Raw genomic sequence first — 27,965 nt, 5'->3', positions numbered from 1 at the left:
GATAAGGGTTGGCAAGAGCAGTTGAGATCATATATTCTTGTTTTCACTGAAGTTATGTCTCATTCTTGCAGAGAAATTGGTGTTGAAAATACTTACACTTCAGTAAGGAGTATTTTTTTTAATGAAGTTCATTGTGTTAGACTATCATAGGATTAAGTTTAAATTATACATTTATTCTTTTATGCATTTTTGCAGAATGTGTGTGTTCAGGCTTTGTACTCATCTTTTAGTTGAATGAATATCCAAAAAACTTCTGCCTCACATCTTTCCTAAAACTTGAAATTGTTATATATATTGGGAGTCTGATTTCAAATTCACATGACTTTATATCTCATTAACATTTTTCATTTTCTACTTACACTCAGGGTTTGGCTTAAATGCTGCCTTCCCCGCCCACATTTCCTTGATCCTCTTAACTGGAAGTAATCTCTCTCTCCTCATAAAGTGATCTTATGTATTGTTTTGTTCCTCTTAACAGCCCTTTCCACTTGCTAGCATTATTTTACTATTATTTATATATCTATTGATCTACCCTGGTACTTTGGACATATGGGCAGCATTTATTGATTTCATCCCTTAATACAGAGTTTGGAACATAACAGATGGAATAGTTTGTTAGATAAATGATCAATGAAATTCACCCTCCTCATTTAACGGTCTTGTCTACAGTAGTGAAAATCACTTGTTCCTCCAACAAATGATTATCCACCATTTACTATGTGCTAGGCACTGTATAGGTGCAGAGGGGATGTAAAATTGAAACTCACAAACCCTGCCCAGTCTATAATAGACAGAACAGTTTGTTGCATAAACCATTTCAAGTGTATGATTTCAGGCTTTTTCCTTAGGAAATATATCCCTGTTCTCTGAATATGCGCTTACTGATGAAATCTTTGATGTACTTTTAGCAAATGTGGAATGGTTTTCATTTTTTAAATTTATTTGAAAAGCTGCTGATCTCATAGAGTCAATAAACATGAATTTCCTCCTGCAAGGCAGTGAGATTGCAACGTTCCCTAAATGTTGGCAGACTCGTCATTCTTAGAAATGAAAGAGCATCTTTAAACAAGGCTTTTGGATTTATATGGAGTCACATATGGTACTCAGTGGAAACTATTGATTTACTATCAGATGAAATGCAAATTCCCAGGCAAGAGATGATCTTCACTATGAACTCACATTATGATCTGATAAGTTAATTAACCACCCTCACTTATTTTAAAGATAAATGGGAACAATTTCAATGTTTATCATTAGGGAACTAGTTAAATGAATTATGGTATATTCATATAGTAGAATATAACCATTCTAAATGTTGCTGAAAATTTATATTCATTTATATCAGTGGTGATCAATAGCACATTTAGGAGAAGAAGCAGGTACCAAACAGTATGTATAATATATATATATATATATATATTTTGCGGTACGCGGGCCTCTCACTGCTGTGGCCTCTCCCGTTGCGAAGCACAGGCTCCGGACGCGCAGGCTCAGCGGCCATGGCTCACGGGCCCAGCTGCTCCGCGGCATGTGAGATCTTCCCGGATCAGGGCACGAACCCGTGTCCCCTGCATCGACAGGCGGACTCTCAACCACTGTGCCACCAGGGAAGCCCTATAATATATTTTTTATAAAAACATAATTGATATAATATCTAAATATCCTGTACACAAAGAAAAAAGACATTTACCAAAATGTAAATGGTATTTATCTTTGGGCAGAGGGAGTTATGGATGATATTTTTATTTTATCTTTGTCTTCTTTTTTTTAACATATATTTGCAATGAGCATATGGTACTTTAATAAACAATGGCATTAAATAAAAGTGGCAAAATGGAGACAGTTTTTCAGTAGTTAATGAGCAGCTGCATACAAACTGCTGAATTGTGCATAATTTGAATCTTACAAATAGTCTTTAAAAATATTCCTGAATAAGGTAAAATTTTATAATGTCAGTCCCTGGAGTTTGGAAGCAATAACACACATCTTTAGCAGAAACTGTGTTATAGCTATAGAACAAATAAATAAGTGAAAAGACTCTGACAGCCAAATAACTGTGAGTCCTTAAGATATTTAAGAGTACTCTCAGATGATAGATTAGATTTTTCTTTCCTGTCAGCCCATATTAAATCTTGGACAAGCTGAAAATACTCTTTATCCAGGCTCTTGGAGATGAAACTGTTTAGTCAAATCAGGCATAATTCCTTTCATCACCAGAAAGAGTTGCAGTCACAGGCACATCTCACTCTAAGATTTTATTTATGTGGGTGAACTGATGAACTAAAGGTAACCTCTACTAAGTCTTATTTTTGTGGAAGTGTAGCAGTTTAAAAGGAGCATCTGGAAGGAGTTTTTAATAATAAGCATTTTGTTTTCTTTTTTCAGGGAAAAGCGAAGGTAAGTATAATGTCTTTATCATACATCACGTATATGAATTTGCTTATACATTCAGATGTTTGTTGGGCGAACTTGTTTTGTTCTACCCGCACGTGAGACGAAGAAAAAGTTAATTTTTATTTCTTTACCTGAAATTCTAGGGGTGAGAGCATAGGTTAAGGGAAATGTAACTCTTTGTGCCTGGGATCAGGCAGTAGAGACAGCCTGCCTCAGCCTCTGATAAATTCACTGGTACATTTTACCTATTGCATGTGAAAGCTAGACATTTCCCCAGCCTCTGTCAGGGAAAACATCTCCTTTACTGATTGAACTCTGGTATCTACTAGGTCTCATATAGGAAGGTTCTAGACATGATCAGAGTGTTGAGCTACCGTCTTCCAAGCTTGTGGTGACTCTTGGGTGTAGGTATCATTGCCAGCTCTTTAAGTTAATTGTAAAGCTAAAAGTTTTAACATATTTTAGGTTTACTCTGTCTTTTTGAGAACGTTTTTGCTTTATGACTGAGATTGAAATGAGTTTTGTTACTATTTGAAGATCTCAACCTATCTCTCATTATCAGAGAAAAGATTGTTAACCTGTAGAGGCTGTCCTTAGAGAAAATATCTTATTTATGAGTATATTTATAAGTATTCATTTTAGTCAAATATGAAAGCTGATATATTAGGTGATTATCTAACTGGATCACATTCAGAGAATATCTACTTCAGGATTATAAAACTGAACTGAAAATTTCTTTAGAAGGCTAGGTTCCAAGCAATGTCACACTCCTACTCCCCCCAATTCATGGTCCAAAATTTGAAGAAAAAAAAACCCTCAAAACCTAGAGGTTCCCAGTAAGGAAACAAATCACTTGTAATCCCACAACCCCAAAATAATTGATAATGATAATGGCTAAGAAGACATGCTAGTACTTTTCAAAGCAATTTACAAATATGAGTTTATTTAATCCTTCCAACAATCCTAGGAGGTGTTATTTTTATCTCCATTTTATAGAGGCAGAAAATGAGTCCCAGAAAGGTTTAGCAACTCAGCTAAAATCTTATGATTTGTAAGTAGCAGAGTCAGGATTCAAATCAGGCAGTTTGGCTCCATCGTCTGTGCTTTAGTTACTATCTCATACTGCTTCTCTGCTAACATTTTGATAATTATTATTATTTACATGTTTATATTTTTATAATAGATATATTTATAGTTTTATATGTTATCATTACCATGTCTACTTGCTTCCTTAGCCTATATCCTCATCAGCTCAGGGTGCTCTAACAAAATACCATAGACTAGGTAGCTAAAACAAAAGACATTTATTTTCTCATAGTTCTGGAGGCTGGGAAGTCCATGATCAAGGTGCCAGCAGATCTGGTTCATGGTGAGGGCCCTCTTCCTGGCTTACAGACAGCTGGCCTTCTTACTGTATCCTCACATGATAGAGAGAGAAAGAGCTCTGGTCTCTTCTTCTACTTATAAAGACACTAATTCCATCATGGTGACCCCCACCCTCATGACCTTACTTTGATTACCTCCCAAACACTAATTACCTCCCAAAGACTCCACCTCCAAATACCATCACATGGGGAGCAGTGGGGGTTAGGGGGAGGGTTTGGGGCTTCAACATATGAATTTTAGGGGGGACACAAACATTCACCCATAATAACCTAGATTTCTAGAAATGGATCTACTGGATCAAAGGATAAGGACGTTTTAAGCTCTTGATACATATGACCAGATTGCTTTTTGTCATTGGAAGGGTGTGCTAATTTACATCCCTTCCAGTCGTTGTGCCTGCTAGTTTTACCTGACCCTCGTCTGCATTAAGTATTATATTTTTACCTTTACTCTTTAAAGTTGTATCTTTATAGTTTTAATTTGAATTTTTATTTATTTTTTTATTGAGGTATAGTTGATGTACAATATTACATAAGTTTCAGGTGTGCAACGTAGTGATTCACAATTTTTAAAGGTTATATTCCATTTATAGTTATTTTAAAATATTGGCTACATTCCCTGTGTTGTACAATATATGCTTAATTTGCATTTTATTGTTAGTGAGGCTAAACAGTTTTTATCTGTTACTACCATTTATATTTTCCCTTTATGAATTCTCTATTCATATTTTTTGCCCATTTTTAATGGGCACTTTGGCATTTTTATTCAGTTTGTGAGCTCTTTATATACTTAGGATATTATCCCTTGTTGTATTTGCATTTTACCCGGTTTGTTGTTTGCATTTGTTTATAAAGTTTTCTGACACACAGATGTTTTATGTTTTTATGTAGTCTATAAATATATAAATTTATTGTTTATGTCCTTTGTCATTTCTTCCATTACTTTTATGCTTGTTTCGTTCATTATTAATATTACTATAAAAAACTTTGTAAAAAGAACTATATAGTACAATGTTTGTCATTGCTAGTAAATGTATACATAGAATGTTCACATAATTATAATAATTATTTCTTATGCCTTTTTATATATTATTTCAAATAAATATTTTCATGCACTGTCGTGTTCCACGTTCTTCTCATTTTAATAGTTTTATATTATTCAACCATGCTAACTAGTATATAGTATTCTATCATGTCAGCTTAGGCCTTGTATATTTTGATTATTTCAGGTTTTAAAAATTATATATAACATAATCATCTTTCTGCAGATTATCCACCCCCCCACCTCCATTTTGAGTTATTTCTTAAGACCATAATTCTAAAAGCAGAATTGTCAAGTCTAAGTATATGAACAGTGATCTTATTAGGTCATAAAATATAAACAATGTTTGGTTTTTGTAACATCTCCTTGAATTGCTCTTTTGAAATATTGAATAGCATATAATACTACCAGCTATAATAATATACCTCCAGTACTATTTTATAATTTTTATTTAACTTTTCTCATTTTAAAAAGTGTGTAATGAGTTCTTAATTTTTATAGCATGAATTGTTACTAAGGCTAAGTATTTTTCCATGTATTGATTTACTATTTAAATTCTGTGTTTTGACCTCATATAAAACATTTTATCCAGAAAGTTATGAGGCTGGGGCCACCTAAGGTAATGCTAAAGCCTTCTAAAGACCGAGCAGCCAAGTAGAACTTAAAGTGAATCCATACCAAGAACCTCTCTTTCCTTTACAAACAGAATTTGGACCTTTGAATCACTGTTTGTCAAAAATTTGCTATAGTATTTTAAAACTTTTGAAAAACTTACGTTTTGGCATTTTTTACAATCTCGTGACTTATTTTTCTTTTTATTTCAGAGAACACTTTTTACAGTTGGCTAGAAGGTAATTGAGCATTTTTAAGCAAATTTAAATAACATTTTTTTCATTTTTAAATGCACATAAAATTAATTTTCTGCCTTACAGATTTCACATATGAAATTTATATTTCCAAATTACTTTTTGTAGGCCTCTGTGTAGAAAAAAGAGCATTCTACAGACTTATTTCTGGCCTCCATGCAAGCATTAATGTGCATTTGAGTGCACGGTATCTTCTACAAGGTATGTGACATTTTACTTTTATTCACTTTACCACACTTATTTTCGGGTATTCTTAAAATTTTCTTGGTATTTACCTGGATAAGAAAGGATTGACCCTATTGAATATTAGGCAGTAAAAGATTTATTCTTAAATGGTAGTAATCAGGAATGTGGGAACCATGGACCTTATAAGGAAAAGTTCAGCCTGTTCTTAGCGCTCTTCACCTTCTTTTAAGAAGCTGCTCAAAATCATACATGTCACTTTGGAAATGTTCCTTTGTTGTGGGAATTAAAAAAGCTCTCAAGAGCATAGTTTGTTTTTCATTAGATATTACTGTATCAGAATCCCTATATTTGTGTGCCAGCTTCAGGCCTGGAGTTTAACAGGTAAGAGCATTTTTTCTGCTGCTCTTCATGCTTTACGAAGGCTGTTGAAAAATTAGACCATGTTGGAGTTTCATCAATAACATATTTCTTCTAGAATTACGGTATCTTTTACTTCTTAGAAACAAAATCATAGTAACTTTAATTAGGGCTTCAAACTCATTAGTAATGTCAGATAGTCATTTTTGACTTCTGTATCTTGGTTTTATGGATATGTTTATATTCAGAAATTTGATTTTATTAGTCCTGGTTTCTCAGTAAAATATTGAGTTTATTTTCCTTTTAAGGATGGCTTCTAGAAGATAAAATATTAATATGGAACTATTCAAGGCTAAATTATGTAAAACAGTTTTCATGGTTGTATTGATTATATATTTTAAAATATAAAATCAAATTAGCTTCTGCAGGCATCAATAACCTAATATAAGTAAAATGAAACTTACTTAATTTTAAAATGCAGTTTTTTTAATATTTAATTCTTCTTTCTTCTCAGATACCTGGTTGGAAAAAATATGGGGACATAACATTACAGAATTTCAGCAGCGATTTGATGGAATTTTAACTGAAGGAGAAGGTCCACGAAGGCTTAAGAACTTGTACTTTCTCTACTTAATAGAATTAAGGGCTTTATCTAAAGTGGTACCATTCTTTGAGCGCCAGGATTTTCAACTCTTCACTGGAAATAAAGTTCAAGATGCAGAAAACAAAATGTTACTTCTGGAAATACTTCATGAAATCAAGTAAATTGTGTATTACAACTTATACATTAATAGAAGAGTGACAAGTGGTATCCAAAATTAAATTCTTAAATATTCAACTTAGAGAAAGGAAAACTATCTAAAAAATAATTAAAAGCTAATTCTGCTCATAGGTCTTTTAGAATTGAGTTTTGGTTTTGTTTTCATTTTGACTTATGTACTAAAAGGCACATAGTTTTAGTTTTAAGAGCCATTCTTTTGGTATTTGATACTTGCATTATTTTCATATTTAGTTGAACAGGTTGGGTTTGGGGCATAACTTCTACTATATTATACAGTTAGCTTTTATATTTGAGGATAAGAATTTGTTTGGGGGCATAGAATTTTTGATTTTACTATCTATTCTACTCTATTTTACTTATATTATTCATCACTGACCAGCAAAATGTGGTATCAGCAGGACTTTTAATGTTTTATAATACATGAAAATATTTTCTGTTCTATACAGAGAATATATGTTATTTATGTTTTTTTTTAATGTAGGTCATTTCCTTTGCATTTTGATGAGAATTCATTTTTTGCTGGGGACAAAAAAGAAGCAAACAAACTAAAGGTAATAATTTTATACTCTAATTTTTAAATACAAACTCATGCAGGTATGAATAAAGGCCGTGTTTTTATTCTTAACAATAAATCTTGATATACATCCTGAAATTAGAAGAAAAGTCAGAGTCATAATCTTTCTTTTCCTCAAGAAAAAAGATATCCAAAAGCAGGTCCAACTTAAGATCTAGTTTGTGTTGTTTTCAAAATAACAACAGAAATGTGTACTCTTTACAGAAGGCTTTCATTTCACATTGATGCTCTCATGTAGTAAATAGAACTTATGAATGAAAGGAAAGGAATCTAGAGCACAAGGGGCAGAATTAGTCTTTCGCTGGAGAGAATTCTGAAAATAGTTTTGGCTAAATTACGGGATGCTCTTTAGGAGGAGAGGTTACAGTATTGTTTTGTCAATTCATCTCATTCACTGGGAATTAAAGAAATTTAGTTACACCAGGATGCAGTTCTGGGAAGAACAGAAGACCTGAGATCACACAAAATGGGCTCTGGTCTTTGCCTTACCTCTTAGTAGAGGTATGACCCCGGGCAAGACCATCTTTGTGCATATTTGCCTCAAAATACTACAAATAAAAAATCTCACCGGGAAGATTTATTAAACACTCACTGGGTGTAGAGCATGATTTTTGTCACTAAAGGGAGAGATGCTTCTACCCTCAGGGGATTTCTAAGTCTTTTTGAGGACTTAAGTAAAAACTGTTCTCAGTTATAAAGCTATAGGTAAGTAAAGCAGGTGGCCCTCAGTAGGACTGGGCTGGATCTGATTTCATCAGAATATTTATAACAAACAATCTGCCTTTCTTTCTAATTCTTTGCTTCTTTCGATAATGAAATAACCTGATTTTTTTGCAGCTTGCAAACAAAATACTTTGTGCACTCCATTTTTTTACTGTTAGATAATAGTTATTTTTGACCTCCCATCTACCTCCTACTTAAAGCATTCTTGCTAGAAATATATATCTCAGTGCTTATATAACCTCCCAAACAGTTTCCAGGAACTTAGAAGTGAGGGGGAAGATGCTGTAATAAGACTTTTTTCCCTACTATTTTCGATATCTTTCTTATTTTTAATACACTTGCTGGTTTATGGAGAGTGGCATTTACTCATTTTATATTGTACAGATTAGAAATATTTCTCACATCGTTTTCATTTTATCGAAACTCTGAAACACTCAGCTTTCATATCCTGTGAAATTTAACATAATTTTTCTGAGTCCTTTTACAAGAAAGGAGTAAAACACCAAGGAAACTTGTTGATATCAGATATTTACTTTTTTTTTAAATAGCAGTTTATGGTGAATATAATGGATTTGAACAGTCATATAAGTTCATTTGAAGATCTCATCTTGTCTCCTTTATACTCTATCAGGGTATGGTTAGAAAGAGAGGACTTGTATGAAAGAGAATTGTTTAGTGTTCAATTCACAACAGAATAGGATCTCACCTGAAGGCTTATAAAACATCTGAGAATTGGGTGAGAATTGTTTTTTGGTCAGTTGGTTTCATTGAATATAGATCACAATGTTTAACCACAGAATGTTTGATTATTCTACCCACTGACTATAATTTTAAGTATTGACTCCAAAACTGTGTAAATTAACAAGGAGAATTTGTAAATGATTTAGGTTCTGGTTATTTTAAGGATCATACATTTTCTAATCTGGGTTAACTTCAGAATATACTCAGGTTATTGGACATCGATTGTCATTTGTGGAAGTCACAAGGATTTTCTCCTTGTTCTGATCTAGTAAATTTCTAGCTTATTAATTTGGTTCTAGCATATTAAGTACATTTAAGCAATTGTGCTTGGTTTTAATTTTGCGATGTTATTTTGGCTCTTGTAAGCAACCACGTTTATTCTCTGTACATGCCACATAGAGATTTACTCAAGAGCTGCCATATTCCAGTGTTTGAATTAGTGAACATAGATTCAAATACCAAGGTTAGACAATGTGTACGAAAGGAAGGACAATCATTTCGAATAGAGGCTTCCAACCTTTACGAGTCTAAGTCAAGAACTTTCAAGGCCTCTCCCCACGACAGTGGTGTTTTTAGCATCTATTGATTGCGAAAATATAACTGCCAAAAATCCACTATGCATTTAGTAACACTTTTAAAGTAAAAGTTGTGTTTTATTAATCATAAAATTTATATCCATTTGGAAATTTATAGTGCATACGTGTGAGCTATTTGTTCTGTCTATAAACAAATGCTTGTCTACACAGGGATTTTGTAGACTCTTATACCAACTATTAAATCCTCCAGAGGTGAGCCCCTCATTGGATGAGAACATCTACTTTAATTTTAGTGCTCTGTTATTAATGTTAAAAGTGTGAATTTCCTTAAAGTCAAGGTTGAAACACAAGTTTAAAGGAAACGTCAAATCACCAAAAATCTACTTAGGGAAATATTGCTGGGTAAATATTTTTTCTAAGTATGTTTAAAATTAGAATGACCTCTTACTGAACTCAGTCCAAAAGGTACATTGCTAACATATGGTGACATTTAATATTAATTATTTGGGCTTTGTATTAAATCAATAAGATTTAAGATCTGGAATCCTATTGTAAATCTTTTATTAATACATGTAATGGCTGTTTCAAAGTCTCAGGCTGAATGAACCATCTGGGGAAAGACTGTCCCCAGAGTATGAATTGAGGTCTGCTTTGAATAGCAGGTTCCAATCTTTGCTGATTTATTCCCATTTTTAGAGCTTTGGTCTTGTTCTCTTTTGATTGAGCCCAGTGTGTGGTTTATCACATAAGAAAAACAAACAAAACATTATATGTTTCCAAAGTTATAGGCCATTTGGTATAATGAATGTTCCATCTGAACTGTATGTCAAATTTCCTGTTTCAAGTACCGTAAGCTTGGGATTCCACTATAAACTCAGGACAGAGGGAGTCACTTGGAGGATTAATTAATAATTTCCACTGTAGTAAAAGAAGGATATGTTCTTGGCTTCCCTTCTTTCTTCTTTATTCCTTAAAGACATGTACTACTTTTGAATGAGTTTAATGCATGTTGCCCTTTTATAAACAATATAATACCCTAGTGTTCATGGATATATATATATATATACATAAAAAGTATAAATATAAAAAAGGAATGATAAACACCAAATTCAGAATAGTTATAGAAGGTGGGGTATGGGACTTTGAAGGGATACATAGGAGGCTTCATTGTAATGGTTTCTTTCTGAAACTTGGTGGAGGGTACATGGATTTCATTATATTCTATATATTTTTGTGTGTGATAATAATGTCAATAATAATCAAAGGTCTGGTTGATTTACCTAATTAATACCAGAGAGAAGTGTTTTAATTTAACTATTATGAAACCAAAGGTTTTTATTCCTCCCTCCCTCCTTTGTTTTTTTTGTTTTTTTTTGTAAACATCTTTATTGGAGTATAATTGCCCCACAATGGCGTGTTAGTTTCCGCTCCATAACAAAGTGAATCAGTTATACGTATACATATGTTCCCATATCTCTTCCCTCTTGCGTCGCCCTCCCTCCCACCCTCCCTATCCCACCCCTCCAGGCGGTCACAAAGCACCGAGCCGATATCCCTGTGCCATGCGGCTGCTTCCCACTAGCTATCTACCTTACGTTTGGTAGTGTATATATGTCCATGCCTCTCTCTCGCCCTGTCACAGCTCACCCTTCCCCCTCCCCATATCCTCAAGTCCAGTCTCTAGTAGGTCTGTGTCTTTATTCCCGTCTTACCCCTAGGTTCTTCGTCCTCCTTTGTTTTTTTCCTCTTTCTTTTTTTGGTAAATGATGTCATACGATCCCCGCCCCCCTCCCCGATATTGGCATATGGTTAATAATCACATACAACAGAACATCTCAACTCAGTTACCTTTGTGTATATTTATAAATAGTCTAGTTTTGGAGGCAGGCAGGCTGGGGTCTAGATTTGCTGTTTACTAGGTATGGGAATTTAGGCAAGTTACGTAACCTCTCTGAACCTTGTTTTTTTAATTCATTAGGTGTAGACTATAATGATATCTACTTTTGGATTTGTGGTGAAGATGAAATTGTATATGTAAAGATTCCAGTGTGTAGGAGGTACTCCGTGGATGTTGACTTCAGTTCTGTTCCCCACTTTGGTGCCCTCCAGTGCCTTGCGTACTGTGAGGCACATAGAAGGCACTCAGAAATACTTAGTACTTGACTATATACTATATTTTAATAAAATTTTAAATTATTTTTAGGAGGACTTTCGACTGCATTTTAGAAATATTTCAAGAATAATGGATTGTGTTGGTTGTTTGAAATGTCGACTGTGGGGAAAGCTTCAGGTAAGCATATCAGGCTCAATCCTATTTTCATCCTTTGCACAAAGAATTTTCTGATTTTTCTTTTTTTCTTGTTTTTATTATAGACTCAGGGTTTGGGCACTGCTCTGAAGATCTTGTTTTCTGAGAAACTTATTGCAAATATGCCAGAAAGTGGGCCCAGTTATGAATTCCATCTAACCAGACAAGAAATAGTATCATTATTTAATGCATTTGGAAGGTTAGTTTCTACCAAAATTGTTTCTGCTAGCCAAGTAAGTCTAATGCAACATGTATACTTTCAGATAAAACTGGGTAAGAAACACGCTTTTTAGTGAAATTATCTCACTACAGAATTCTGCGATCTTATGAAATAACTTTGTAGATACACACAATCATTAAATAATATTCTTTATTTTCATCTGTTGACTTTTATAATCATGATTAATTTACTGAGTGGACTTCAATATTCATCTTGCTGAAACTGTATATTTTTTCTATGTTATTTAAAAGTATTTGTGCTGCCCAAATGTTTTTTTGAAGGTCCTGGAAAAATCATGTTGTGTAATATAGGTGTACACATAAAATTTCCATGTGAACTCACCATTGTGTAAAATGGTTAATAGTTCTTTTAAAAATAATTTGCATCAAAATGATTAGAAAACAAGCTTGAAATAAGGAACTTACCTTATAAAATTTAAGTATAGATACATTTCTTCTAGCCTATTATATCTAAGGAATGCAGAAATTTATTAAAATAACATTTTCTAAGGACTACATTACTTCACTTAAAAAAATTATGACTAATATTTTGGGTTTGATGTAACTGACCTTCAGAATTATCCTCTAGTATACAGAAGCTTGACAGTTATATTTGAGTACTTTGCAACTTTTTTCATGGTGGAGAACAGAGCTAAAGTACACTTAAAATAACAAACTTTGCTTTTTTATAAAAGTTAGTGAAAACAGTTTGATCACACAATTACTGTTCTCACTCTTTATAGTCCAAAGGCTTTGATTCTTTGTATATTTACTAAATATGGTATATTGATTAGTTTAAGTGTTTATATACTTATGCATATTTAAAATACATATTTTACTGCTTATATACTTTATACCTATGTACTTTAAATACTAAGCATATGAATATACTTCTGAATTCTTAAAATATCCTAATATTTTAATACTTACATAGTTTATAATTTTGCATTTTGAAACTTTAATACTAAGTTATGAATAATTAAAAATAACTAATTTCTGGGCAATATTATCTTAGTTTTGACATGTCAAATTAAGAACTGAAGCTATCTATTTTACATTTGGCATCACCAAATGTAAAATAGATAGCTAGTGGGAAGCAGCCACATAGCACAGGGAGATCAGCTTGGTGCTTTGTGACCACCTAGAGGGGTGGGATAGGGAGAATGGGAAGGAGATGCAAGAGGGAGAAGGTATGGGCATATATGTATATGTATAGCTGATTCACTTTGTTATAAAGTGGAAACTAACACACCATTGTAAAGCAATTATACTCCAATAAAGATGTTAAGAAAAAAAGAACTGAAGTGCATCAAAATAGATTAAATGGTTTATGCACCTTTACATTCGCTGAAATAAATTACTTAAATATTTTTCTGTGTTCTGAAAATGGAAAGTGAATAACTTATAGAGAAAAATTATCTAAAATAGTTTCTAAGTGAAATTTTTTTTGGTTACAGAATTTCAACAAGTGTGAAAGAATTAGAAAACTTCAGGAACTTGTTACAAAATATTCATTAAAGAGAACAAGTTGAAATGTGCCTGTTTTTGGACAACGGAGGCCAAAGAATGGAATTTCGTTCAAAGGCATTAATAGCAATGACAGTCTTAAGCCAAACATTTTATATAAAGCTGCTTTTGTAAAAGGGAATTATATTGTTTTAAGTAAACAATTTTTAAAATTGTGTTAAGTCTATGTATAATATTATTGTGAGTAAAAGTAAAACTTTGATAATGTGGTACAACTTTTAAAGTTTAATATTAAGTAAAATCAGGATTATCAAATTCATATATGGTAACCCTAAGTAAATGATGTTTTAATAATTTTGTGTAAGAAGATGTAATATAAATAAAACTATGGCCAATGTGACAAGCATTTATAGGAAAATGCTAAGCAGGCCCCTGATGACCCATTATTAACAGCCTAAAATTTTTCAACATTTAGGGTGACCAGATTTAGTAAATAAAAATACAGAATGCCTAGTTAAATTTAAATTTCAGATAAACAACAAATAGTTTTTTAATACAAGTATGTTCCATGCAATATTTGGGACAAACTTATACCAAAAAATTATTCCTCCTTTAAAATTCAAATTTAACTGGGAGTCCTGTGTTTTATCTGGCAACCCTACGATACATTGGTATGAAACAAATCAGTTTTAGAATTATATTGCTATTTTGATTGGCTTATTTTGGTGTGTAGAAAGATACAATGATAACTCAAAGGCATAGGGGATTTCTAAACAGTGTGAAAAGTTGAATAGATTTATATATTTATTCTCATAATACTTTCCCTAATTCTGAATAAAATTTTGGGGAAACTTTTTATTTTTATATAATTTCAAATTACAGAAATGTTTCCAGGATAGTACAAAGAACTCTTTTACCAGATTCCTTAATTGTTCATATTTGCTTTATCTCTCATGCTCTCTCTGTATACATACACACGTATACTATTTTTCCTCAATCATTTGAAAGTCAGTTACAGGCATTGTGCCCTTTGAACCATGAACACTTCAGTGTGAATAATTTTTTAATGATTTTTTTCAGGAAAAAATATCTGGAACTATATAATACTATAAGCCTTAGAATCAGGAATCATTTTGAGTTCCAATCTAAAATTCTTTTTGAGTTTTGTTACCCTTTTAATGCTCGATCTGTATAGTCATAAGGCATATAATTTTTGGTTTTTGTACATGATGTTCATTTCTTTTTTCTCATGAAAACTAAACTGTAATTTTTAGTGGTTTTCATTAAGAAAAGACCTTCAGTGATAAAAATATATGAAGGGGTTTAGGAATTTATACCACATGGTAATTGTAGGGAAAAAAGAAACTGTATACCTCAAAGTCATGGGCCCTCTCTGTATGTCTTGGCAGGTATATCATGTTGAGATGTAACATTATTAATAAAGCAGGGTTTATTTATATAATGGCTTAGAAATGCCACTTTATACTACTGTATACTTTTTCTTCTCTATGTCTGTAAGGCCTGGTACAGTGTCAAACACATAGTAGGTGTCCAGTAAATATTCGTTGAATGAATGTATGAAAATGTAGTCAGTATATTTAAATTAATAATCAAAGAACTAAATTTCACAATATATGTCCTATTTTCCTTTTCCCCCTCATTTGAATAGGGCAGGAGAAGAAAGATACTAACCTACTATTAAGCCATTATTCTTGGAGACTCAAAGGACTATGAAGTGAGCGCCAAATATAAAACTATAAGGACATTTGTAGTACTCTGAAAATATGGTAGATCGGTTTAAATGGTTGTTTCACCTGTATACCTCTCTAACTCTCATCTTATGTCCCTGCCCTTTTTTTTTTCTTAAACAGCTAATCTTTTTGAAAGAATATTCCTATCTTCACTTTGTCACCCTCCACTTGCTCCTTAAATGAAATTTGGCTTTTGGCTCAGTAGTTCTTAACAATATTGCACTCTGAAGTCTAAAATCCCAATTCTAAATCCATGGTTTCGTTCACAAGCCATTTCTTACTTGACCTTTTCTTCTGCATTAGACACTGTTGATAGCCCCTCCTTTAAAAGGCTTTTTTCCCCTGGGTTCCTTATATTTCACTCACTCCTGGGTGCCTCTTTCCTTTATTCTTTAAGTTATACCTCAGGCTTTCATTCCTGCTCTCTTCACCACCACCACTTCTCACTCTTGAGTCCTTCCAATTAAATGACCTCTAAATCCTTATCTTTACCCCAGACTTCTCAGTCCATCTGCCTTCTACACATCTTTAATTGGTCGTCCCATAGACACCTGTGTGTGTCTTAAAAAGTCGTTCTCCCCCAAACCCACTCTTATGCCTGTGTTTCTTCCTTTGGTTAATTTTAGAACCATCATCATCTAAATTCTCTAGGCTCACTTCTCTCCTCCACTTCTCCCCTGTCCAGCCGATGTCTAATCTCTAAGGATTTTTATCTCCATGTTTCTGATATATCACTGTCTTTCCATTTTCACTGCTCTTCCCTAAATATGAACCTTTCTCCTTGTCCCAAGCCTGTTTCCTTTCTCCTTTCTTTCGTCCCACAATGCTACCAAAGTGGGCTTTCTAGAAGCACTCAAACAACGTTACTCCCTGCTTAACACACCTCAGAGATTTCATGAGGCTTTAGGAGGAAGCCAAACCCCTTTCCTTGGTGTACAAGCTTCTCTGATATGGGTCTTTCTGCTCCCCTGACCCCATGTTCTGCTAAAAACACACAGTTCTTCAGATGCAGCATAGTCAGGCCTCCACACCTTGGTACCTGCTATTCTTTCTATCAAGTGCCCTAGCCATCCTTCCCCACCTGGAAAATTTCTGTGTATCCTTGCAGGCCCAGCATAAAGCAACACCTCTGTGAAACTGCCCTTGTTCCATCCAAGGAGGATCATCTAACTTCCTCTTTTGTGTCATCACTGTAATTACAACCTACCTCTATTGTGTCACTTATTGTACTGTATTGTTTTTGTTTTATAAAGTCTCCTTTACTAGAATGTGAGCTCCTTAAGGGCAGGAAAAGGAACTTTATCCATTTCTGCATCTCCATAGCATAGTTTTTGGCATATGAACGCTTAATAAATGTTTGTTGAATAAATTGCTTTTAAAGTGACAGCTTCATTATGTTAATGGTCATATCTTCACTCCAAATATTCTTTACAGTAAGAGTCAGTAGATGCCCAAGGATCTGTGGATTTTAGGGGGGGGGTCAATAAAACTTCTCAAACTGTATTCAAAATTTTGTGTGGTTTTGGCAAGTTATGTAAGGGGCCTATTATGGAAAAAACGGTAAGAACTCTTCTTTCAGGGGAAAACATCACTGAAGAATTTCTTGAATAATCAAAGAGCTGCCCAGAATTGTGGGCTAGATAAATTTATACCTGTTTAAGAATCTAAGGGGGAGAGAGACCTTCAAGATGGTGGAGGAGTGAGATGTGGAGATCACCTTCCTCCTCACAAATACATCAGAAATACATCTACACGTGGAACAACTCCTACAGAACACCTACCGAATGCTGGCAGAAGACCTCAGACCTCCCAAAAGGCAAGAAACTCCCCACGTACCTGGGTAGGGCAAAAGAAAAAAGAAAAAACAGAGACAAAAGAATAGGGACGGGACCTGCACCTAAGAGGGAGCTGTGAAGGAGGAGAGGTTTCCACACACTAGGAAGCCTCTTTGCGGGTGGAGACGGGGCCGGGGGGACTTCGGAGTCATGGAGGAGAGCACAGCAACAGGGGTGCGGAGGGCAAAGCGGAGAGATTCCCGCACAGAGGATCGATGCCGACCAGCATTCACCAGCCCGAGAGGCTTGTCTGCTCACCCGCCGGGGCGGGCGGGGTCTGGGAGCTGAGGCTCGGGCTTCGGAGGTCAGATCCCAGGGAGAGGACTGGGGTTGGCTGTGTGAACACAGCCTGAAGGGGCTAGTGCGCCATGGCTAGCTGGGAGGGAGTCCAGGAAAAAGTCTGGTGCTGCCGAAGAGGCAAGAGACCATTGTTTCTGGGTGTGGCGCGAGCTGCAGCTATCAGCACAGACCCCAGACATGGGCATGAGACACTAAGGCTGCTGCTGCAGCCACCAAGAAGCCTGTGTGCAAGCACAGGTCACTATCCACGCCTCCCCTCCCGGGAGCCTGTGCAGCCCGCCACTGCCAGGGTCCCGGGATCCAGGGACAATTTCCCCGAGGGAACACACGGCGCACCTCAGGCTGGGGCAACATCCCGCTGGCCTCTGCCGCCGCAGGCTCGCCCCGCATCCGTACCCCTCCCTCCCCCCCGGGCCTGAGTGAGCCAGAGCCCCCGAATCAGCAGCTGCTTTAACCCCGTCCAGTCTGAGCGGGGAACGGATGCCCTCAGGCGACCTATACACAGAGATGGGGCCAAATCCAAGGCTGAACCCCAGGAGCTCTGCGAACAAAGAAGAGAAAGGGAAATCTCTCCCAGCAGCCTCAGGAGCAGCAGATTAAATCTCCACAATCAACTTGATGTACCCTGCATCTGTGGAATACCTGAATAGACAACGAATCATCCCAAAATTGAGGCGGTGGACTTTGGGAGCAACTGTAGTCTTGGTGTTTGCTTTCTGCATCTAATTTGTTCTGGTTTTATGTTTACCTTAGTATTTAGAGTTTATTATCATTGGTAGATTTGTTTATTAATTTGGTTTTTCTCTTGCTCTTTATTTATATATATATATACACACACATATATATATATTTACTTTTTCTCTTGTTGTGAATCTGTATGTTTCTTTGTGTGATTTTGTCTGCATAGCTTTACTTTTACCATTTGTCCTAGGGTTCTCTCTGTCCTTTTTTTTTTTAGTATACATTTTAGCGTTTGTTATCACTGGTGGAATTGTTTTTTTGTTTGGTTGCTCTCTTCTTTCTTTCTCTCTTTTCTTTTTTCCTCTTTTTTGACTACTTTTAAATTTATTTTATTTTTAATATTTATTTTTTATTTTAATAGCTTTATTTTCTTTTTTTCCTTTTTTTCATTCTTTTTTTCTTCCTTTTTTCTTCCTGGGACTGACAGGGTCTTGGTGCTCTGGCCGGGTGTCAGGCGTGTGCCTCTGAGGAGGGAGAGCCGAGTTCAGGACACTGGACCACCAGAGACCTCCCGGCTCCATGTAATATCAAACGGCAAAAGCTCTCCCAGAGATCTCCATCTCAACGCCAAGACCCAGCTCCACTCAACAACCACCAAGCTACAGTGCTGGACACCCTGTGCCAAACAACTAGCAAGACAGGAACATAACCCCACCCATTAGCAGAGAGGCTGCCTAAAATCATAATAAGTCAACAGACATCCCAAACCACACCACTGGACGTGGTCCTGCCCACCAGAAAGACAAAATCCAGCCTCATCCACCAGAACACAGGCACTAGTCCCTTCCATCAGGAAGCCTACACAACTCACTGAAACAATCTTAGGCAATGGGGGCAGACACCAAAAACAACAGCAACTACGAACCTGTAGCCTGTGAAAAAGAGACCCCAAATACAGTACGTTAAGCAAAATGAGAAGACAAAGAAACACACAGCAGATGAAGGAGCAAGGTAAAAACCCTCCAGACCAAACAAATGAAAAGGAAATAGGCAGTCTACCTGAAAAAGAATTCAGAGCAATGATAGTAAAGATGATCCAAAATGTTGGAAATAGAATCGACAAAATACAAGAAACGTTTAACAAGGACCTAGAAGAACTAAAGAGCAAACAAACAGTGATGAACAACACAAAAGTGAAATTAAAAATTCTCTAGAAGGGATCAACAGCAGAATAAATGAGGCAGAAGAACGGATAAGTGACCTGGAAGATAAAATAGTGGGAATAACTACTGATTTGCAGTATAAAAAAGCTCAGAATAAAGAAAAAAGAATGAAAGGAACTGAGGACAGTCTTAGAGACCTCTGGGACAACATTAAATGCACCAACATTCGAATTATAGGGGTCCCAGAAGAGGAAGAAAAAAAAGGGTCTAAGAAAATACTGAAGAGATTATAGTTGAAAACTTCCCTAATATGGAAAAAGGAAATAGTCAATCAACTCCAGGAAGCATAGAGAGCCCCATACAGGATAAATCCAAGGAGAAACATGCCAAGACACATACTAATCAAACTATCAAAAATTAACCAAAAAGAAAAAACACTAAAAGTGGCAAGGGAAAAAACAACAAATAACATACAAGGGAATCCCCATAAGGTTAACAGCTGATCTTTCAGCAGAAACTCTGCAAGCCAGAATGGAGTGGCAGGACATATTTAAAGTGATGAAAGGGAAAAAACCTACAACCACGATTACTCTACCCAGCAAGGATCTCATTCAGATTTGATGGAGAAATTAAAACCTTTACAGACGAGCAAAAGCTAAGAGAATTCAGCACCACCAAACCAGCTTTACAACAAATGCTAAAGGAACTTCTCTAGGCAGGAAACACAAGAGAAGGAAAACACCTACAATAACAAACCCAAAACAATTAAGAAAATGGTAATAGGAACATACATATCGATAATTACCTTAAGTGTAAATGGATTAAATGCTCCAACCAAAAGACATACACTGGCTGAATGGGTACAAAAACAAGTCCCGTATATATGCTTTACAAGAGACCCACTTCAGACCTAGGGACACATACAGACTGAAAGTGAAGGGATGGAAAAAGATATTCCATGCAAATGGAAATCAAAAGAAAGCAGGAGTAGCAATTCTCATATAAGACAAAATAGACTTTAAAATAAAGATTATTAGAAGAAACAAAGAAGGGCACTACATAATGATCAAGGGATCAATTCAAGAAGAAGATATAACAATTGTAAATATTTATGCACCCAACACAGGAGCACCTCAATACATAAGGCAAATGCTAACAGCCATAAAAGGGGAAAGCGACATTAACACAATCATATTAGGGGACTTTAACAGCCCACTTTCACCAATGGACATATCATCCAAAATGAAAATAAATAAGGAAACACAAGCTTTAAATGATACATTAAACAAGATGGACTTAATTGATATTTGTAGGACCTTCCACCCAAAAACAACAGAATACACTTTCTTCTCAAGGGCTCATGGAACATTCTGCAGGATAGATCATACCTTGGGTCACAAATCAAGCCTTGGTAAATTTAAGAAAATTGAAATCATATCAAGTATCTTTTCCGACCAAAATGCTATGAGACTAGATATCAATTACAGGAAAAAATCTGTAAAAAATACAAACACATGGAGGCTGAACAATACACTACTAAATAACCAAGAGATCACTGAAGAAATCAAAGAGGAAATCAAAAAATACCTAGAAACAAATGACAACGAAAACACGATGACCTATGGGATACAGCAAAAGCAGTTCTAAGAGGGAAGTTTATAGCAATATAATCCTACCTCAAGAAACAAGAAACATCTGAAATAAACAACTTAAACTTACACCTAAAGCAATTAGAGAAAGAAGAACAAAAAACCCACAAAGTTAGCAGAAGGAAAGAAATCATAAAGATCAGATCAGAAATAAATGAAAAAGAAATGAAGGAAACAATGGCAAAAATCAATAAAACTAAAAGCTGGTTCTTTGAGAAGATAAACAAAATTGATAAACCACTAGCCAGACTCATGAAGAAAAAAAGGGAGAAGACTCAAATCAATAGAATTAGAAATGAAAAAGGAGAAGTAATAACTGACACTGCAGAAATACAAAGGATCATGAGAGATTACTACAAGCAACTATATGCCAATAAAATGGACCACCTGGAAGAAATGGACAAATTCTTAGAAAAACACAACCTTCTGAGACTGAACCAGTCTCAGAAGAAACAGTAAATATAAACAGACCAATCACAAGCACTGAAATTGAAACTGTGATTAAAATCTTCCAACAAACAAAGCCCAGGACCAGATGGCTTCACAGGCGAATTCTATCAAACATTTAGAGAAGAGCTAACACCGATCCTTCTCAAACTCTTCCAAAATATAGCAGAGGGAGGAACACTCCCAAACTCATTCTACAAGGCCACCATCACCCTGATACCAAAACCAGACAAAGATGTCCTCAAAATGAAAACTACAGGCCAATATTACTAATGAACATAGACGCAAAAATCCTCAACAAAGTACTAGCAAACAGAATCCAACAGCACATTAAAAGGATCATACACCATGATCAAGTGGGGGATTATCCAGGAATGCAAGGATTCTTCAATATACGCAAATCAATCAATGTGATAAACCACATTAACAAATTGAAGGAGAAAAACCATATGATCATCTGAATAGATGCAGTAAAAGCTTTTGACAAAATTCAACACCCATTTATGATAAAAACCCTCCAGAAAGTAGGCATAGAGGGAACTTACCTCAACATAATAAAGGCCATATATATGAAAAACCCACAGCCAACATCTTTCTCAAGGGTGAAAAACTGAAACCATTTACAGTAAGATCAGGAACAAGACAAGGCTGTCCACTCTTACCACTATTATTCAACATTGTTTGGAAGCTTTAGACACAGCAATCAGAGAAGAAAAAGAAATAAAAGGAATACAAATCGGAAAAGAAGAAGTAAAGCTGTCACTGTTTGCAGATGACATGATACCGTACATAGAGAATCCTAAAGATGCTACCAGAAAACTACTAGAGCTAATCAACAAATTGGTAAAGTAGCAGGATACAAAATTAAGGCACAGAAATCTCTTGCATTCCTATACACTAATGATGAAAAATCTGAAAGAGAAATTAAGGAAACACTCCCATTTACCATTGCAACAAAAAGAATAAAATACCTAGGAATAAACCTACCTAAGGAGACAAAAGACCTGTAGGCAGAAAACTGTAAGACACTGGTGAAAGAAGTTAAAGATGATACAAACAGGTGGAGAGATATACCATGTTCTTGGATTGGAAGATATTGTGAAAATGACTCTACTACCCAAAGCAATCTACAGATTCAATGCAATCCCTATCAAACTACCACTGGCATTTTTCACAGAACTAGAACAAAAAATTTCACAATTTGTATGGAAACACAAAAGACCCCGAATAGCCAAAGCAATCTTGAGAAAGAAAAACGGAGCTGGAGTAATCAGGCTCCCTGACTTCAGTCTCTACTACAAAGCTACAGTAATCAAGACAGTATAGTACTGGAACAAAAACAGAAAGATAGATCAATGGAACAGGATAGAAAGCCCAGAGATAAACCCATGCACATATGATCACCTTATCTTTGATAAAGGAGGCAAGAATATACAATGGAGAAAAGACAGCCTCTTCAATAAGTGGTGCTGGAAAAACTGGACAGCTACATGTAAAAGAATGAAATTAGAACACTCCCTAACACCACACACAAAAGTAAACTCAAAATGGATTAAAGACCTAAATGTAAGGCCAGACACTATCAAACTCTTAGAGGAAAACATAGGCAGAACACACTATGACATAAATCACAGCAAGATCCTTTTTGATCCACCTCCTAGAGAAATGGAAATAAAAACAAAAATAAACAAATGGGACCTAATGAAACTTCAAAGCTTTTTCACAGCAAAGGAAACCATAAACAAGACGAAAAGACAACCCTCATAATGGGAGAAAATATGTACAAATGAAGGAACTGACAAAGGATTAACCCCCAAAATTAACAAGCAGCTCATGCAACTCAATATCAAAACAACAAACAACCCAATCCAAAAATGGACAGAAGACCTAAATAGGCATTTCTCCAAAGAAGATGTACAGATTGTCAAAAAACACATGAAAGAATGCTCAACATCACTAATCATTAGAGAATGCAAATCAAAACTACACTGAGGTATCACCTCACATCAGTCAGAATGGCCATCATCAAAAAATCTACAAACAATAAATGTTGGAGAGGGTGTGGAGAAAAGGGAATCCTTTTGCACTGTTGGTGGGAATGTAAATTGATACAGCCACTGTGGAGAACAGTATGGAGGTTCATTAAAAAACTAAAAAGGGAACTACTATACAACCCAGCAATCCCACTACTGGGCATATCCCCTGAGAAAACCATAATTCAAAAAGAGTCAGGTACCACAATGTTCATTGCAGCTCTATTTACAATAGCCAGGACATGGAAGCAACCAAGTGTTCAATGACAGATGAATGGATAAAGAAGATGTGGCACATATATATAATGGAATATTACTCAGCCATAAAAAGAAATGAAATTGAGTTATTTGTAGTGAGGTGGATGGACCTAAAGTCTGTGATACAGAGTGAAATAGGTCGAAAGAGAAAAACAAATACCGTATGCTAACACATATATATGGAATCTAAAAAAAACAAACAAAAAAACTGGTCATGAAAAACCTAGAGGCAGGACTGGAATAAAGACACAGACACAGAGAATGGACTTGAGGACACAGGAAGTGGGAAGGGTAAGCTGGGACAAAGTGAGAGAGTGGCATGGACTTATATATACTACCAAATGTAAAATAGCTAGCTAGTGGGAAGCAGCCGCATAGCACAGGGAGATCAGCTCGGTGCTTTATGACCACCCAGAGGGGTGGGATAGGAAGGGTGGGAGGGAGGGAGACGCAAGAGTGAAGAGATATGGGAACATGTATATGTATAACTGATTCACTTTGTTATAAAGCAGAAACTAACACACCATCGTGAAACAATTATACTACAATAAATATGTGAAAAAAAGAAGAATCTAAGGAGAAGGTGAGAGGTGTTGTAAGTTATTTCATGCAAGAATTTTGCTCGGCTTAATGTGTGAATAAACATGTACTATCTAATAGCGTATTGGTATTTTAAATTATGGCATTTCATATCAAATTCGTGTATAATACTGATTAGTGTATACCACCTCTAGATGTGAAGTACATACAGTTATACACTTAATGATAGCTCAACTTAAGATTTTTCAACTTTACAATGGTGCAAAAGTGACACACGTTCAGCAGAAACTGTACTTCCACTTTTGAATTTTGTTTTTCCCAGGCTAGCAGTAGGCAGTATGATCCCCTCTGGTGACCTGGGGCAGTGGTAGCACTGCAGCCCCCAGGCAGCCATGTGATCAGAAGGGTAAACACACCACACACAACCATTCTGGACCCATAGGACCATTTTGTTTTTTTACTTTCAGTACATATTCAATAAATTATACAATATATTCAACACTCTTATAAAATAGGCTTTGTGTTAGATGTTTTGCCCAACTGTAGTCTAATGTAAGTGTTCTAAGCATGTTTAAGGTAGCCTAGGTTAAGCTGTGATGTCCAGTAGGCCAGGTGTATTAGATGCATTTTCACTTACGATAAGCCAAGGAAGATCTGTAATTACAAGCTCACTGAAAGCAAACGGTCATTTGTAACTCCAGGTAGTTTTCTCTTTTCTATGGTAGCACTAGGCTTCTTACCCTTACGTGATAGAAACTCAATCGGTGTAGTCTGTTAAGAGAGATTAAGAAAACCAGACCTCCAGATAAAAGCACAAACACTTTTATTTTTAACAGTAGTGTTTTGTTACAATTTAGTGAAACAACAAATAAATACATTCATTGGCCACAGCTATACTTTTACAACCAGTTTGAAACTGATTATATAGCTGAGAAACACCATTAAACAATAAAAAAAGGCAGCTATGCATAAAAAAGCCACTTTAGCTATAAATTACGTTTTTTCATAAAACTACTACCAGCTATAATGAGTAGCAAGAATTTCAAAATTAATGACCACCCAAATGAAACGATAAAAACAGGTACTGCTAACCACTGTAAAATTACACACTTAAGCAATGAAATTCTCTGTTCTAATTAAGGAACCAAAAAGAAGGTTTGAAATTGTCATCATGTGCTTCAGTGCAGGATGAACAGGGAATCGATAGCCCTTTGATTTTAAAACAACTCCTTCTTTCGAGACCAGACTTAAAGTGCTCCTAGTGCTTTGGAATTTTTAAGCAAAAACTGGGCCAGAAGTTTATCTTTTTTGTCTTTGGTGATATATTGTGGGAGATGTGTATAAGGAGACAAATGCAAGAATTCGGGTACCCTGGTCAGGGGTAAGAAATTTACAAATCTCAGATTTGGAAGAATCAACTAATGCAGCTGAAAGAACGAAGTTATTTTATCTGAAATATTTTTTAAAAGTTACCTTTGCTTATCTGGTCAAATAGGAGCATTATCTAGGGAAGTCTAGGGAAGCTTTACTAGAAAAAATTTACTTTATCACTTTGGACCCCGAGGACTAACAAAGGCAACACAGATCTTCTCAGATAGTTCTACATAATTAGATATCTAACATTATTAGGAAAATAAATAGTTGGCATTCTGAAAAGAAACCCAATAACTGAAGTCGCAATCAAAATATACTCAGGTAAGTGCATGTTATGTTGTTCTGTTACTACCAAGGTTAACTTCTATACTATAAATTTTTAAATAATTTGGTTGCATTGAGAGAATTTATTATAAATAAACCCAAAGTAACATTTATAAGTTTATGCTTTTAACTGAATTCAGAATCATTTTGTATGATAAAAAGATGAAATTTCTTTGGCTGTGTACCAGCCTTCCAAAAGATCAAAAGCATTATAAATCTCATTTTTTTCTTGGGGTTTCACTTATTGTTATACTTTTATGAAGTTACTGAATCAATTAATCAAAAAGTTGAAAGGTATTTTATGTAAGAGTAGAAATAAAACATAACTTTCCAATCAAAGTAAAGACAGAAAAGGATAGTTGTATTAGTTCCAGTTCTGAAGAAATAGATCAGCAAACAATTGTATATATAGTTAGTCATCTTTAAGCATGTTGTGACAACTTCCCAGTGTGCCCATTACCTTGGCATCTTGAGGTATTCAGCATCTACTTCTTTCCATATAGACACTGGTAGAAAGTGCATTTTAAAATTCTCTATTACCTTAGCCTACCATGTATTATTTTTTAGATCCAAGGTAGGACATCCAAGACAGTTTTAATGTAATTCTAAAAGTATTCCAATATTGTGAACCACTGGCTTTATACTTACCTAGTTAGTACATTTACATAAGTTGTTCATTTAGTCTACTGCTGGAATTAATTTGAATTAAATTTAATTTGGCTTTTCCCATATACAAGATATAAAAATGTGAAAACTAAAGGAGGAATTACATGTCTTACAAAGTATTGCACTTGAGTTCACTGCAATAACGTATCATGATTTAATTTACCTGAGGATAATCCTGATTCAGTAGGAATAAGTAAGATTACCTATATTTTGTTTCAGCTAAATTGAATGCCTTTGAAAATGTATTCATGTTTTAACTCAGAATTATACATTTTATGAATAGTTCTTAAATGCATCTGTAAACTTGTTTAGTCCCAAGAAGTTTCTACCGAAATCTCCCTATGCAAAAATTACTATTGCTTTCTTGAAGAATCATGCTTAAACTACTACATATATCTTAATCATACAAAATAATCACTTGACCAAATCTACTCAAAGTAGCCACATAATTTTGACTGGTATACTTTCCTCTTGAAGAAATGACTGTGGCTTTCCAAAGAACACTGCTGGTCCTCACTGTAAAGGATTACTACTGTCATTTGTTTAAAATGATTATTTGAATAATTTCAGTTGGTACTGTACAATCATGCTTAAAAGAACTATCTTCAGTGATTACATACTTTTTAGTAGATCTTTTAAAAGAATGGTACATTTGTATGCCTTCATTCTGTGCACTGTTCACACTATAAACTTTATTGGGTAAGAATTCCACATGGAGTACACTGCTGAATATACAGCCTTTGATTTTTGTAGGGAAATTGCCTCCTAATTCGGTGTACAACATAATATCCCAATGTGAACACTGGGTATGACTTTGGGGACTGCAGTGTACTCTTTCAGGACAAAGATAAAAGTGCAAATATGCAACTATGCATTTGACGTTCCAAAGTCAGGATGCTTGGAGGCCATCAAGTTCCTTAAGATCTAATCCCTCTTTTCTCCCGCTCCAAACTTTCCACTGCACTTCACTTTACCAGGACGAGGTCAAAAGTAACAGCCGTGTCCCCCACTGGACACGGCCACATTTCGAGGCTTTGTTTTCGGTTGCAACAGATAATGGAATGTTTATGTGGATGTAATTTAAACACACAGGATATACACATTCATGGAAAACGATTGAAGAATCACGACTTGGTAATGCCATCAGTTTTGTGGTGTTACATATAAGCTATGGTGATTGTTCATATCTAAATTACTACAAGTAAAGAGCAAAGGAGCAGTATCTGTCATAGGTCCATTCAGGTGGGGAGAGACTGTGTAACTGTTGCTGCCACACCCAGTCATGGTGCCATACCAGCCCAAACCTTGTGAATTTGATAAACTGCAACAAAAAAGGGCAAAAAAGCCAAAGGACTGTGATCAGGA

The 27,965-nt window shown here is 35.3% G+C and overlaps 2 protein-coding genes across 4 annotated transcripts in view; one reads left to right on the top strand and one right to left on the bottom strand.

The window, feature by feature from the left end:
- Window positions 1–16,714, top strand: part of ERO1A (endoplasmic reticulum oxidoreductase 1 alpha) — a 44,485-nt gene extending 27,771 nt beyond the window's left edge. Inside the window, exons 9-17 of one of the 3 annotated variants that reach the window (XR_004476578.2) lie at window positions 2,386–2,397; window positions 5,646–5,672; window positions 5,796–5,888; window positions 6,745–6,991; window positions 7,493–7,562; window positions 11,789–11,875; window positions 11,959–12,092; window positions 13,570–15,314; window positions 16,439–16,714. Coding sequence is in view for 2 of the 3 variants with exons in the window: in XM_004279355.4 (XP_004279403.1) it covers window positions 2,386–2,397; window positions 5,646–5,672; window positions 5,796–5,888; window positions 6,745–6,991; window positions 7,493–7,562; window positions 11,789–11,875; window positions 11,959–12,092; window positions 13,570–13,630 (731 nt within the window). In the remaining variant the exon portion in view is untranslated. Of the gene's footprint in view, window positions 1–2,385; window positions 2,398–5,645; window positions 5,673–5,795; window positions 5,889–6,744; window positions 6,992–7,492; window positions 7,563–11,788; window positions 11,876–11,958; window positions 12,093–13,569 lie in introns of all 3 variants that reach the window. The other 2 variants (XM_004279355.4, XM_033404773.2) reach the window with 2 other exon arrangements.
- An 8,328-nt stretch (window positions 16,715–25,042) lies between these two features.
- GPR137C (G protein-coupled receptor 137C) overlaps window positions 25,043–27,965 on the bottom strand; it is a 55,623-nt gene continuing 52,700 nt past the window's right edge. The window contains exon 7 of the mRNA XM_004279356.2: window positions 25,043–27,921. Within this exon, the coding sequence (XP_004279404.1) occupies window positions 27,744–27,921 (178 nt within the window). The 3' untranslated portion in view covers window positions 25,043–27,743. The remainder of the gene's footprint in view (window positions 27,922–27,965) is intronic.

The sequence above is a fragment of the Orcinus orca genome, chromosome 2, assembly GCF_937001465.1.
Source record: "Orcinus orca chromosome 2, mOrcOrc1.1, whole genome shotgun sequence".
Taxonomy (NCBI): Eukaryota; Metazoa; Chordata; class Mammalia; order Artiodactyla; family Delphinidae; genus Orcinus; species Orcinus orca.
Note: the sequence above shows the minus strand (reverse complement) of the source record. Positions and strands in the feature narration are given on the sequence as shown.